Source organism: Cupressus sempervirens, chromosome 8, assembly GCF_028749045.1.
Source record: "Cupressus sempervirens isolate cs-2001-9-10 chromosome 8, ASM2874904v1, whole genome shotgun sequence".
Taxonomy (NCBI): Eukaryota; Viridiplantae; Streptophyta; class Pinopsida; order Cupressales; family Cupressaceae; genus Cupressus; species Cupressus sempervirens.
Window position 1 is genome coordinate 181,918,214 of NC_143125.1, and position 15,136 is coordinate 181,933,349.

A 15,136-nucleotide genomic window follows, 5' to 3' on the forward strand; every position below is an offset into this window, starting at 1 on the left:
AGTATGTTGTAAGTTATATCAGATCAAAAGGCCATTATCGTTACTTTCTAGCAATCGTAACAGTTAGTTTAAATCCTATGCACTTAGGTTGGTTTGATAGCCATGAGATAAATCCTTTAACATGGTGACATTCCAAGTGAATGTTCTAAAGTCCTTTAATCAGGTCCATTCCTAACAGTTTGGTGAAATCCTCTAACAAAGTCACATTTAACAGTGTGTTGTAAGCCTTTAACAGGGCAAGCTTTTAATAGGGCATCAGTTTAGAAGAGTGAGAATCAAGTAGCATGTTACTGGTGGTTTTTCCCAAATTGGGTTTCCACGTAAATCATTGTGTCATGTGTTGATCTTGAATGCTTTATTTTTGCATATTGATTTACTGTAACTTACTAATATGGTTGATTTAAGTTTGGATGAATGAAAAGTGTATAGATTTATTAAAAGTGCAGAAAAAGTATTATTAGGGCATTTGGACCTTGAATAACTGATTCACCCCCCCTCTCAGTTATTCTAAAGAATTCTAACACTCTTCTCTTGAATATATGAAAAAAATTCATCACTATCATCAACCAATATAATGGACTTATTCTTATTATATGAAATAACATCTATATTCAATATTCACCATAATGAATTATTTCATATACCTAATAATATTATTAGAATTTTGTTCCAATTAATATTATCATTAACATTGAGTAAAATTATAAATAAATCATTTCAATTAAATATTCATACTTACCTTCAAAGATGCATATGTCTTAATAGAATCTTTCCTTTTGTGTATTTTCTTGTGTATTATAAACTTCATTGCAACATTTCATATTAATAACTTTTTTCAAAATAACAATATAAAGCAAATATATAATTTACCTCATGCCTCATGTGATAGGGTGATGATGTGGACTTTCATAATAATTTATCTCTCATATTCCACATTAACATCCTTAGAGGAATAGGTCAAAGCAAATAGCTTTAATAGTGAGTGATGAAATTTAAGTGATGAGTAACTAAATGTAATACTCAATAATGACAAATACTTATCTCATATGCATCAAATCATAAATTTGCCTCCATATAGTCTTGCTTATATCATTTGATATATAATATCAAATTATTAAATAGCATTCTCTAAAAAATATCCTTCTCATAAACTACCATATATATATTTGTATGTGTGGATCATATTTTTTATAATAAACTTAAATAATCAATCATAAAAAATATATTTCATCATAATGTAAAAGAAAACTTTAAACAATACAAAATATATATTTACCTTAGAGGAATCGGTACCCTAACTCTTACCATTCCTCCTGATATGTGTGTTAATAATATTTGTTGTTTTCTTGGTGGTAGTTTTCTAGCTAAACGATCATGACATCCATGCATTCCTTTATATGGTTCATGTGTTTTCTAAGGTGGTTTCCAAACTTGAACAAGTTGTGCAATCAGACTAGGACATATGGCTCAAATAGCTCCAGCCTCGTACTCAATCAATGCAGATCCAAAATAGCTTAAAGGAAATAAGTTATAATTTGATGTCTTCAATGGATGATCTGAAATGATTTCTCATTTACGTATTCTTTCAGTGATGAGACATATTTTGTGGGAGGTTTTTGTATGTCCCTTAATAATTATCTCTGACTATAACTGGTGTGTAATTTGCTCTCAACTAGCTATTCTCATTTCCCTGCCTTCTCAAGACCATTTGTTTTATTACTTAATGCTTCTCATAGGTGATCGGTTCATTTAATTTGTATTTGTCAACAACTAATTGTCCTCTATAAGTAAATCAGTATCTAATGTTGATGTTCATGGTTGATATGGTGATCATTGATATTATTATTTGTTATCGATCACATTGATACCTCTTTTGAAAATCAATATTTATACATTAATGCCGATTATGAAAACTATTGTATTTTCCTTAGTAAGGTGTTGACGAGTCTCAACTGGTGTTCATTGCAGATTGTATTCATCAATGGGCAAGATTTTATGGCACGCTTCACCGGGTTTCCATGGTTTGGAATCAATTCCGTCATAAAACTATTGAGCCATCTTATCGTTGTTCATATTTGAGTATTCCAATGTTAACGATATTTGCATATACATGTTGCTATTGCATGGGATAGGTTTCCTTTTATTTCTTGTATTCATCGCAGATGTATTTCATCACTTAATGAATTTGACCTCGTTCCATTCACTCTAAATAATTTCTAACATCTGAACTTTTATTGTGACTATAGTCAATAGTACAAAGGCAATATAATGTTGTTGCTAATGCTTGTGCTATTTATTGGCCCTTCCACTAATTGCTACTTCAGAAACATTCATTACTTCCTTTAATCTGGTCACCACTTCCTTTTAACCAAACAGGTTTCAAATATTATTCTTTGAACTACTCCACCAACACTGGAAAATCCAGCAGCATTTACAGCCTGCAAATGCATATTACTAAAATAAGAAGCACCATTTACAACACTCCCAATACGTGATTCTACAGCTCCTTTCATCTTTCCTGTAAGAAGTGCACCAGTTTGACAGGCCAAATATTGTTGTCCATTTGTTTCAATCCAAACATGGCTATTTGGAAATTTTCTAGGAGTGCTCCCCTCTGTTATTCCATTGTGTGACTTAGTGTTAACAAGATGCGCTCCAACAATGTTAATTGCAGATCCCTTTGAACTGCATCAGTCCTCTTGCATAGAGCTCTTCGGTTGTACCCTAGCTTGACTTGTTATATTCATCTACCCATGTATCTCATTGGTATTCCCTATGATCTCTATAAATTGAATTACACACATATTACAACTGTGCTATGACATGTCTGTATGCATTGTTCGGCCAGATAAAAAAAAATCTGATCTTCCACGCATGCTTATTTGATTGTATTTGGGCTTTTGAAATGCATGGAAATTGTACTTATGAAATGACGCTACTTCACATGCATCATTATCTCTCAGATATGAAGGACTTACAAAGTCAAATTTTCATGGGGACGTGCATCCAACTCGCAAAGGCAAATTTATAGTCTCTTCCAGTTTAAATGTTAGTTAGTGGGTCTCTGTATTTCTCAAATTTGTATGATAGGATTGAAGTCTGTGTTCTCTATGTTCGAGAATTGACACTCTTCATTTGTGAATTTCTGACATTTTGATGCTAACTAAATAGACCTTTGTTACTCTACTCTTCAAGATCGTTGGTTAATCTGTAACATCTGACATGATACAATAATATAGTCAATATGTAATGAGAAGAGATGTTTGGTCGATTGTGTGCTTGTTGTATTGTCTCCTGTAATTTCTTATTTTTACACAAACTTCACAAGATGGCAAGATCGAATGCTCTGATACCATTTGTAATGAACCCTTTTTGGGAGTCATTTGATTTTAGGACTTGTCCCTGTATTTATATTCTTTTTTTCATATTTTTCCGATGATGCCTTTGACAGATGTTAAAATCTCAACACTAACACTATTGAAACTAAGGAAGGAAGTTGCTCCATTTGCCAAGACTGATTATAATTGGATCACTGGTCTAAAGTCCCTATTGAAGAGATAGACTAATTTGTATATTTTTTCTAATATCCCATCTCTTGAATCAATTCATATATATATATACCAATAGCCAAGACATAGGTGGACATGTCTATTCATTAATGAAAAGACACAACTATATATAATAGTATATACTTTTAACAATATTTATTTATTATGATTTGACAAAGTTAATATGATATTTAATTCATTTATATTTTAAATTATAATATATAATATAAGTTATGTCAATTGTAATAATAATATATATTTAATGATTATATAATATTATACAATGGTTTGTTCTATGAATAGTCTTATAACTATTATCTTTTAATAACTCCTCTTAAGAATTATTGTCCTTATAGATCATTTAATATTTATAAGAGATTGTCATATAATAAACTATATTTCCAATGTTTACAATTTATTTATTGTTTATGTTTATTATATTAATAATTAATTGTATTTATTTATTGTATTATTAATTCTATGTCATACTATTATATTAATGGTATAATATAAGACTATTTACTTTTATATTTGTATATTTATTGTTCTATCATTTTATATTAAAGTATTAATTTGTTATTTAATTCATTTAACTCATTAATATAATAATTATAATATAATATTTTACATAATTATGCTATAATCTTATATATTGTTTTATTTTTATATTATTAAATATATCACTATTATATAATAGATTATAATATTATTATTCTTAATTATTATCATTGTATAATATGATATTTGAATATTTATATCCTTTTTAATTTGGGCTCATGACAGTAAGGACTTCACTTACCCTTTGGGAAGGGAAGAGAAGTCCATGGTGAAGCCTAATTAGTTGGGCTTGAAAATGTATTTGAGAACCTTGGAGTATGGTATGCCATAATAGTTCATATCTTGCCGGGGGTGATAAGGGAAGTATGGTGTAGAAAGGACCTTTATGGAGTATGGGCTCCAAGGAAGCTACAATTGATGGTAGTGTGTTTGGAGGATGATTGCATGAAAGCCCTGAAAGGCATGGAGTTTGTTAACTTGTGAAAGCCCTGAAAGGGCATGAAATTTGTTAATTGCAGATATTGTTTGATATGGCAAGTCTCCACTTGAAAAGCACACCTTCACCCTATGTTTATGGTTCCATTGGTGAACCATCATGAAATATCCTTGTAATGAAATTGTTCAAGTGTTGTAATGTGATGTATATGCATTGTGAGATTGGAATGAAACCTCATTTTGATCCTTAATCCCCCTATCTCGGGAGTGGTCTCTTTAGAGGCCTATGGTTGGGAGGAGAGTACCCATGGTTCTTGTTATTTGATGTGTTGTCTTTGCAGATTGTGTGCTCAAGGGAGAAATGGAAAAATCTTAGAGTGGCTCATGGTGTGGGTGTAACAAAAGAAGAAAAACTATCATTTTTGTACTTCATTATAACGGAGAAATCTCCATCTTGTTTTAAATTATTGTGATGCATGAGTTCATTAAGATTTTGTGAGATGTAATTATATCATGGTTTTAGTAATGGGAATTCATATGTAATGAAATGAAGAGTTGAATATCATTGAATATATAACTGAAATGTAGGGAGGAACCATTCCAATTAGATAGATAATCTATTGTACTTATGGAAGAAATTAAGTATATGTTGAATTACATCCATCTTCTTATACAAGATATCATAATGAAGTTAGTTCAAGATGCAAGTGTATTATTAGTTACACTATAATAGGGAATAAATGAACAAGTTGACTTCATGAAGGTTCATATCTTAATATAAGATTAAGTTTTCTTGTTGTGAAAAATGTAGTATAGATCAATGAGTATAGTACGATTCAATAAGTATTCATATTAACGCATTATACAAATTTCACTATAGGAAATCTAATCCTAATCTAGGCTCAAGTATTTAAAATGAAACTCATGATCCTAATACATTAATTAGTGGAAAATAAACTAAATGGCAGTGATTTCACAAACACTCATGAGAAAAACAAGTGTTGGGAGAGTGTATTTCACACTCTAGATTTTGTATGGAGTGCAAAAATAATCCCATCTCATATTATAGACCATTATAATGTTCTAGAGAATATTCCTTAGAATCTTTTGCAAAAATAAAATAAAATAAACGAAAACCAAGTTAGGTGCTAGGGTCCGACTCAACCCCACCTTGGAGATAGTATACCCTTTGGAAATCCCAATGTCTATAATCAGCCCCTCCACCGATTACGTGAGTCAAGCCAGGTTGGCAGTGCAACACGTGGGCAATTGAGAAGCATGGCTTGAAAAGTGCATGGGTTTAGGTGCTTAGAAGTTTTCAACGCCTTCACTCCTCCCAAAACACCAAGCACCCTTTAGCAAGTAGAGTTAAGAAGGGAAGGGTCATGCCACGTGGAGTTGATGGGTTAGGAAATGGGTGAGGGGACGGAGTAGATGTTGAGGGTAGTGAGAAGTTAGGGATTTCAATATTTATTAGTTTATGGGTGATGCAAAATTGGGGTGGTGCTTAATAATTTAGTTAGTAAATTATATGGTACAAATTAGTTAGTGGATGTAGTATTGATAAAATAGTAGTTAGTGAATTTGTAGCTAGTAATCAATAAATATTAGTAATTTCTTTAAATGTGATATTAGATAAATGATGTGTTACTTAGTAAGTGGAAAAGTGTTATGTAGTTAGTAGTTGTACTATACCATTTGAATAGTGTTTTAGTAAGTTGATAATTTAATAATTTGTTGTTAGTAGTAGTTACTAATATTTTAGTAAGTTAGTGATTTATGGAATGTTTAAGTAATTAGGTGAAGGGGTAAGTGGTATAATTTACCTAGTAAATGGTTGTATGCCTATAAAGTGGGAATGAATATGATTTAGTTAGGATTTATATTATAGGTCAGCGATATTTTGCTTATGTATCATAACATTTATAGTGAGGTGCAAATGTTTGTTTGTGTGTGTGTGTGTGTGTGTGTGTGTGTGTGTGTGTGTGTGTGTGTGTGTGTCATGATACTTGGTGTATAGGATAATGACATAAATCTCAATATTATACCAGTTGCATTATTAAATATAAGAAGGCGGTTTAAATATTTATGAGTTTATTTAGTCAACTATCTTGTATTTTGGAGTATGGAAATGAAGTTGTTATATGAAGTGGTCCAATTATGTAGGAGGGATGCTATAGATATATGATATAATACAAATTGTTATTAATGATATTGGAGTTAGTTATGGATAATTAATCATCTATATATCCATTCCTTTAAACCGAACTAATTTTGTGAGCCTATTCACTAAAGATTTTATAATGAGTTGCATTGATAAATGCAAACAATCACTTACAAGGATAGGTAGTAGAACTAAATTGTTGTTTTATACCTATGTATGTATAGCTTAGGTCTGGTAAACAAACATACCTTCTGGAATCTGATATCTAACAATGGGTTATAACTTGAGTTTTATTAAATACAAGTATTGGTCAATCATAATGTAGTAGATCTCCCATTGATTTATTGATGTGGTGATACTAGAGTATCGAATGGAACGAGTCATCTAACCTTTTCACCCAACAGGAATTATACACTTAATCTAACGACATCCTATAGGTCCATGCATCATAAGTAGATGGCCCCCGCGATGCCTAAAGCCTAGTTGGAGAATGTTATTGCATCATAAAACTATTATGTATATTACCTTATTTTATTTTAACCTATTTAAGAGAATACCTTCTATTACAGATAGTAGTAAGTATCAATGCATACCACACCATATTGATCATAATGTTTACTCAAAGACCTTGAGTAGATGTGTCTCGAATACATAAAAAATCAATGATTAAGTTGAAAACAAGTTAATATAATATCAAAGTGTAAGTAACCCAAGTGTACTTTCCAAAAAAAAAAATTGTCCTATTTTGTCTAGGAAATTTGGGCATGGCACAAACACTATGGTGAAAACATAATGTTTTTATTAAAAAATAGGTTCACTTCAATCTTAAAAAATAAACAATAAGAAAAATGGGTGGCACAACTTTGGGGTTTCTTGGAATGACCATTATACATTTTTGTTTATCTTTCAATTATCTTTCTTCTTACTGAATAATTGGTGTTTGAGATGTCAAAGATAATTGTACAATAGTATCAAAATTGTCATTTTTTCTAGTCAACACTTACACAACAACATGATTTCCCACTAATCCTTCATTTTCTTAAATTCTGTAAGGAAAGAAAATGTTTCCTCTAAGCAATAGATGCAACTTCATTGAAATAGTATGCCCTCCAAATCATTAAATTTATTAGTTGTAACTTTTCACACAATATAATTGAAGTCTTGAAATATTCAAATAACTTTAGATAATAAGGATTGTGGAGACAGTCTCTTTAATATAATAGCATATCATAATACATTTGAACTAAAGAAGATGCTAAAATGCCAATTCGTCCATTCTTATATTGTACAAGTTTAGAGAAAATGTTTTTGCACATTACTATTTGTCATAAATATTTTAATGATGGAGTCTGAAGCTTTATTTGGTGTGGCTGCATTTTTCACATTTTTCGTCAATGTGTTCTCAATAGAGAAGTTAGTCAAGGTCCTCGTGTAGAATGGATTTTATCAAATGTTTAATGTAGATAAGCTTTTATGAAAGTGAGATTTAATGACAGAAAACTTTTCTCGTCTAAAAATATCTTTCTTTAAGTTAATTGAAGCATGAACCAACTTTATTGAAATGTCACCTAACATCTTACAAGTCATTGTGAAAAGACCTTCAAAAAGAGATGGTCCAAAAATAGAACTCCTTTGATTATAAACTTATGATAGTATTGCTACTCCAAATCATATTAATTAATACAAAAGTTGTAGCACTAAGAACTTCATTTATAAAGACTTGATTTAATAATGACTTATGATAATTCAATATTACTTAATATAATTATACAACAATTTCTGTCTAAACAATGATACCTATCCACTTGTATTGGATAGATTTTTCAAATTATATATTTACTGAAATTTACTCTCAGACATCTAAAATGTCTTTTAAAAAAACAATAATTTCGTAATTGCTATTAATATATCCTTCTAAAATTTTAGTTTAGATGACTTTAATTTCTTAGACACAATACATTACAAATTCTTAAGATGTGATATAAGTCAGATATCATGAGCTCAATTATCTTGTGGCTCTCTGCATATTGTTCAATAAAATTCCATGCCTCATGTCATTAAGTATGGCTCTATAAAATGATTCTTCATCTTATAAAAAATGGGTTCATTCGCTGTGGCCGAGGCCCTCCTCCACCAACTCTTTATCAATTTCTCTGACTTGTTATTCCTTTTGGGTAACCCTTATTGGAAATCCCTTCTTTGGAATGGGGAATTAATCATACTCAATTCCATCCTCACTACCCATTATATCCCACTTGGTTATAAATCCACAAATAAATAGAGAAAGATGAAATTATTTATGAAAAAACGTAGGTGAATTTCTGTAGGTGAGTCAAGCTTAAGCTAATTTTTAGTTGTTCTACATTTACAAAGAAGTTTTCAGTAGAACTTCTAGAGTGTGAGGTGGTCTAAAGGTGTCATTTTAAAACATTCCCCAAGAACCCCTTATGTTCACCCCCTATGGCAGCTCAACAAAAAAAAATGTACTTTTTGTACAAATGGACCAATCAACAATCAAGAAAGTTAGAAATATGATCAACTATTAGTTCATGTGCTATCATTTTTTGAAACATTTTATGAGCAGTATTTGAGAGGATAGATAACACTAGACATTACCGCCATTCAAACATAGACAACAACTGACTCATTTACCTAATTAATTTTACATATTATTAAAAACCTACAATTGTATAAGATGATTTTGGTGTTTTCTTCTATCCTTCACAATCTGTTGATCTTGCATGTGTCTGATAATGTGACAACCTACTTTTCTATAGAAATTTATTGATAAAAACTGGGATCGGACATGGACAAACCTCAAATCTTGAAGGATAAAACTTTTGGGGATCTGGAGACCATTCTGGATTGTGATGGATGTTTCTGAACAGTGGCATTACCTTCCATCCCTTGGGAATGATGAAACCTGTAGTGTAAGTAAAACAATGAAACAAGAACCCTCATCAGCCTTTTGTAAATAGATTACAATGATCACCACAGTTCATTGAGAAAATGAAAAAATGTTTTCAGATTTTCAGCCCTTACCTTTGTAGTCAACATCTTCAGCAGCTTCCCTGAATGTGAAGGATATCACTGATGCCATTCTCATAGTCTCTTGAAACACCTGGAAAGATTCATCCAGATTGACAGTAAAATATTAGTGAGATTCATGAATCTTCGGGCTTGATCATGGCAAAGCTGTAATAGTATGCTATTTTATATACAGACCCTGGTTGTAATTGGCATTTTCTCTTTATCTGCATGTGTCAAGGAGAGCTTGATTTCCTTGCTTCGTTCAATGTTTTCTTTCTCTGCCTACAAGGCACGTATTCATGTTACTTTGACATAGATTTTCTTGCTTAAACACAAATTAAATTCTTGTGTCTCCTCATTTCCTAAGGTAGATCAGTGCAAACATTGAAATATTGATGCATTAAAACTCTTTATATCGTCCTTACAAATCAATAAAACATAGAAGCGGCATACTCAAACAGAATTCGGTGAGAAATTATGTGTTTATAATTATAAAAGATTAAAAAAATATATATATTACATAATATGATCAATAGATTTTCAAATTTTTGGTGAAGTTGAATGATTTTCAATAACTAAATCAAAGATATGTCTTGTTGAATGCAAGGCTAGAACATCATAAGAAATGAGGCCTGACATCATAAGGGATGAGGTCCCATCCATCCTTTAGCTCTTAGCCAAAAAGACTTCAATATAAGACTCATGCTCTAGTATAAAATAACTAAATATGAATTTCAAGATGAAGATTCTTTAATTTAAAAAAAGTAATAGGCTAACTTAACTATAACTAATCTATATGCCAAACTAGCAGTAAAACATAATATAACTATAACTTGCTAACTTGTACCCTAATCTACTAAACCTCATCTAAATTTTGCATAAAGCAAGAAGACCAAAATTTGCAAAAAGAGAAAAATGACCTAAGGACCAAAAGACCTATGAGAACCATAGCATAAGCCACTATGAAGAAGCTCCCAATTCTTTGGTATGCTTTGAAGATACCCATTCCATGCATCCTGATCCATCACTTGGTCTAGATTCAATTTAATGAGGAACACTACTGAGTTCCACTCTCATAAGGAATATAATTCATAGCTACATGCATTAAACACCAAATGCCAAACTAAGGTATAAAAATGACACTAATATTTAGATTTAAATTAACATCCAAAACAAAGTTGGTATATTAAATTCTCTTGTTGAACATTGATCTACTCTTATCACCATGATGATATGATCAAAATGTTGTATCAAATCAACTACTCTACTCACAACCTATGGCTCAATTTTCCCCCAATGCTTATTTGTGTGCTTTAACATATATGATAGTCTTAGTACCAATTCATTTGTTTAAGAAAACGATTAAGCCCCAATAAAAAAGCCTCAACTCACCACTAAAAAATGAGAGTGTTTCTAACACACGCCTAATTCATATCTTAATCTTACTCTAATATTTTACTTTCCCTTTCTAAGCCATTTACTCTTCAAATCTTGATAATAAAAAAATTTACAAACTATAGAAAAGATCTACAATATAGTTTGGTAATATCTTTCTTTTATATCCATTGACATTAATGACAAACCACTGTCAACATTTCCTTTCTTTAGAGGGATTTGGTTTACCAAAAGTGATTTTATGTTTCTCTATGTCGCCTTTGAGATCCTTAATTTATAAGACATCATTCATAAGAAGATTTTTTTTAGCTTTAAATTATATTATTTGGAGTAGGTTTAATTGTCTTAGGAGGTAAGTGGTTACTTTCTATAATCTATATCTACACCAAGTTGCGAGGTTTATCAACTTGGTCAATAGAAATATTACCAAGGTAGGATATAAAACAATTACTAAAGGAGTGGTCAAGCTCAAATAGATACATGGAGAATATACTAATTTGATGAAGATGGGGAGGAACCCCTTTGGTAATGTTTGTGCTTAGTGAGGCAAGAAATAAATGAAGGTCTATATTTTCTCCTTAATGAATTTCGTTGATGATAAGGATATTGTAGCCATCCATAATATTATGATACCCTTAAAGGGTGAAATATTTCATCACATTATAACTATTCATAGTATAAAAGGGAGGTCGAAGAGACCTCACATGACCACTTTGGATCATCATCAGTCATTCTCCCTTTTATAGAATTTCTTGATATAATCCTTGCAATATCTTGAACTTATTTTCTTTATCTTCAATCCTTCACATTTGTGCTTGGTTGCCTCCTCTATGAGTTTAGTTTTTACAATGAATTTGATGGTTTTTATTGTAACAATTCCCCTTTGCAAATATTTAGGGGATTAGGTCAATGATGACCCATTATAACCCTTCACATAGCCATGAGATAAACAATCATAGATCTCTCATTTTAAATATATATCACAATTCATGGTCTACATTAATTCCTTCCAATTATTTGGTTATGTGTTTTTAAGAGCCCCTCATATTGGGTTGTTATCCATAGAAATGAAGAAAGGAAAATAGAAAATGATAGGATAAGTAGGCCCATGAAGAAAAATTAGGAATAAAAGGAAAATAGATAAATTACAAAGGGTGAGATTGAGTGCTTAAATCACATGATAATATCTGATCTATGCTTTAAAGTTTTAAACACCCAGAGTTGACTGAGACTCTCTAAGATTAAATACTACATTTTTACAAGATATAGTAGGACTAGTAAATGTTGAGTTCATATCTTAAATTCTATAAAGGACATTTTTTGGGGCTTAATCATTATTGATAAGTTAGTATTAAAGAATATACTCTTTTGTTCTTATCCTTTATATAGATGATAAAGATCTCAACTTGTAGTTGTTAAATGTTTATGAAGATGGTATTCCATATATTTTTTATTAGGGGAAAATAGGTTTAAAGGGACCTCAATCCCTTTACAAATAGATTTTGAGATGGATCTGGAACTCCACTAAAGAACCTATTACAAGGATAAAACACTATAAACTAGCAAGTAACAAACAACTAAGAATCAACATCCTAGAAACATAAAAATAATATTTTCCCTAGGCTCCATTAACTTGAAACATGGTTTTAACAAGGCTCTCATAACCTTTATTTTTACTAGCTATAAGATAGAGAAATAAAACCATGTAATAGGGTCTTTACATGATCTCTTAACCTAAATAATAGGTTTTAACAAGGCTCTCACAACCCTAATTTCCACTATCATTCAAATAAAGCATATAAATATCAATGGGGAAAAAGACTCACCCAAACAAAGAAGATAACTATGAGGCCTTTTATAGGATATCCTAACCTTCAATATGGGTTTTTAATTAGCTCCCAAAACTAAAGTAGACACCAATAGACTCTCACCATCAACCCATACACAACACTCTTTCTATACCCCTCTCTACTTAAATAGGAGAGTACCACGCCTTCATAAGACCAATAATAGAATAGACCACCTTAAGTGAAACAAATACCCAATTCAACCCCACAATCAAGCAACCACAACTTAGAGAAGACCAAATAAAGCCAAAATTAACTTATTTCCATAATCTATAATTTTCCTCCATGGAACAAGCCTCCACCTTAATAGTGCTGGAATATTGTGTAAATTATGTGTGCTTTAGAGATTTTTATCACATATTTGGGAGATGTCTTGTCATTGATGTCAACATATTTCTTTCCTTTTGTCATTGTTCTAGGTATGTTCAGTGAGAAGCTTGGTTTAGTATGTCTATTGCATTGAAGATCATCTCTTATGATTGTGCAAAGTCTTTCAAGGATGTTTGTGGTTGAGATATGCCGATTTAAAGAGGCTAGAAAACTAGTTTGAGAGAGTTATAGGTGATTGTCTAGGAACTCATATTTTGGATTTTTTGGAAGAAATAGTGTTATGACTTTTGAATTCGTGTACATGGATTATTCAATATTTTTGGTTGTTAACTTGGTGGTCTTAATGGGACATAGATTGTATTCTAGTCTTGATTAATTCCTGATTTGAATGGTGAAATCTAATTTTCTTTAGTCACAAAGGTTACTGATTGATACTTCTTTTGGACACAACATAGATAATGATAAATTTAAAGTAATAGTTCTTTGGTTTTATTGTGAGATTCCATGTTTTTTTTTAATGTTTCTAGATCCTTTCCTATTTATGTTGATGGATAACATTTATTGGTGTGATTGCATTTGGTGATTTTATTGTGGCTTGGCGGTGTTCTTATTGCTCTTGGTCTACATGATGGTGTAGCATATTGTGATGGATAAAAGAGTGATTTATGATGTTGAAATGTGTTCGAGTATGATGATTTGGGTCCTAACTATGTCTTGTCTAACATGTTTCGAATCATAGTTCCATTTTAATTGTATATGATATTTAGAATTGAGGTATAAAGGATGAGTCAACATTGGTTATATTTGCATGGTTGATGAAATGTAAAAAAAGGTGTAATGATTTGTGATCGTAAAGATATGATGTGTGTGTGTGTGCGCGCGCAAGCGCGTACATGCGTGCGTGCGTGCATTCGTGCGTGCGTGCGTGCGTATGTGTGTGCGTGCGTGCGTGCATGCGTACATGTGTGTGTGTGTGTGTGTGTGTGTGTGTGTGTGTGTGTGTGTGTGTGAGAGAGAGAGAGAGAGAGAGAGAGAGAGGGAGGGAGGGAGATTTTGTGAAGATGTAGAGTAAGATAAAGAGTCACAATATTAGATAGAAACCCCCACTAAATGGAGGGGGAAAAAAAAAACAAAACAAAACAAAACCCCACTAAATGACACCCTAAAAAAGGCCCCAACCATGAAAATCAACCATAGAGGAAGAGAAGGCCTTGAAAATATAAAGAGAATAGAGGAAGACAACAAAAAAAGCCATAAATGGGCACTAAAGAGGCTAAAAAGGAAATATAGCACAAGCACCAACTTTTCAACCTCAACCCAAAAAAATACCTTCACCAACATAGAAACTCTACCTATGAACTACAAAGACCATAAAAGAAATAACAACACCCAATGACCAAACACCATGCTTCCCATTATTTGCATCTTCCTCGTCATCAACCTTTACAAACCCAAAAGCTCTCATTCTTTTGCCGCTCTTGCCTCTCTTGATCATCTCAAACTATCCCATTGAGATTACATTCCATGTTAGTTGTGCTCAAGTTCATTCAAAAATATTATAAGCTTAAATTAATGTACATACATAACAAGAAGCCTAGCATTAAAAAGTAAATTAGGTGATCATCTTTAATGACACAATAAATGGATTAGTTAGAGATAAATAATAATGAATTAGAAGATATGACTAGTGGACTAATCAAATTAGATTTTAATAACTATAGGTTTATAAGTGAAAGCATGATTTCCTAGTAAAAGTTTTGAAATTATAGGAAAAAAAATCTACATAAAAGGAATTCGCTTATTAGGATAACATTGGAAATATATTAAAT

At 31.4% G+C, this 15,136-nt stretch overlaps 1 protein-coding gene across 1 annotated transcript; it reads right to left on the reverse strand.

Annotated features, from left to right (window-relative positions):
* Positions 1–2,351: 2,351 nt before the first annotated feature.
* Positions 2,352–14,802, reverse strand: LOC149542157 (abscisic acid 8'-hydroxylase CYP707A2-like). Its single transcript, XM_089795696.1, has 5 exons — positions 14,677–14,802; positions 9,931–10,017; positions 9,748–9,826; positions 9,522–9,628; positions 2,352–2,438 (listed from the first exon to the last, which is right to left on the reverse strand). Exons 1-5 carry the CDS (start codon positions 14,800–14,802, stop codon positions 2,352–2,354), a joined length of 486 nt encoding a protein of 161 aa, XP_089651822.1.
* Positions 14,803–15,136: the final 334 nt, after the last annotated feature.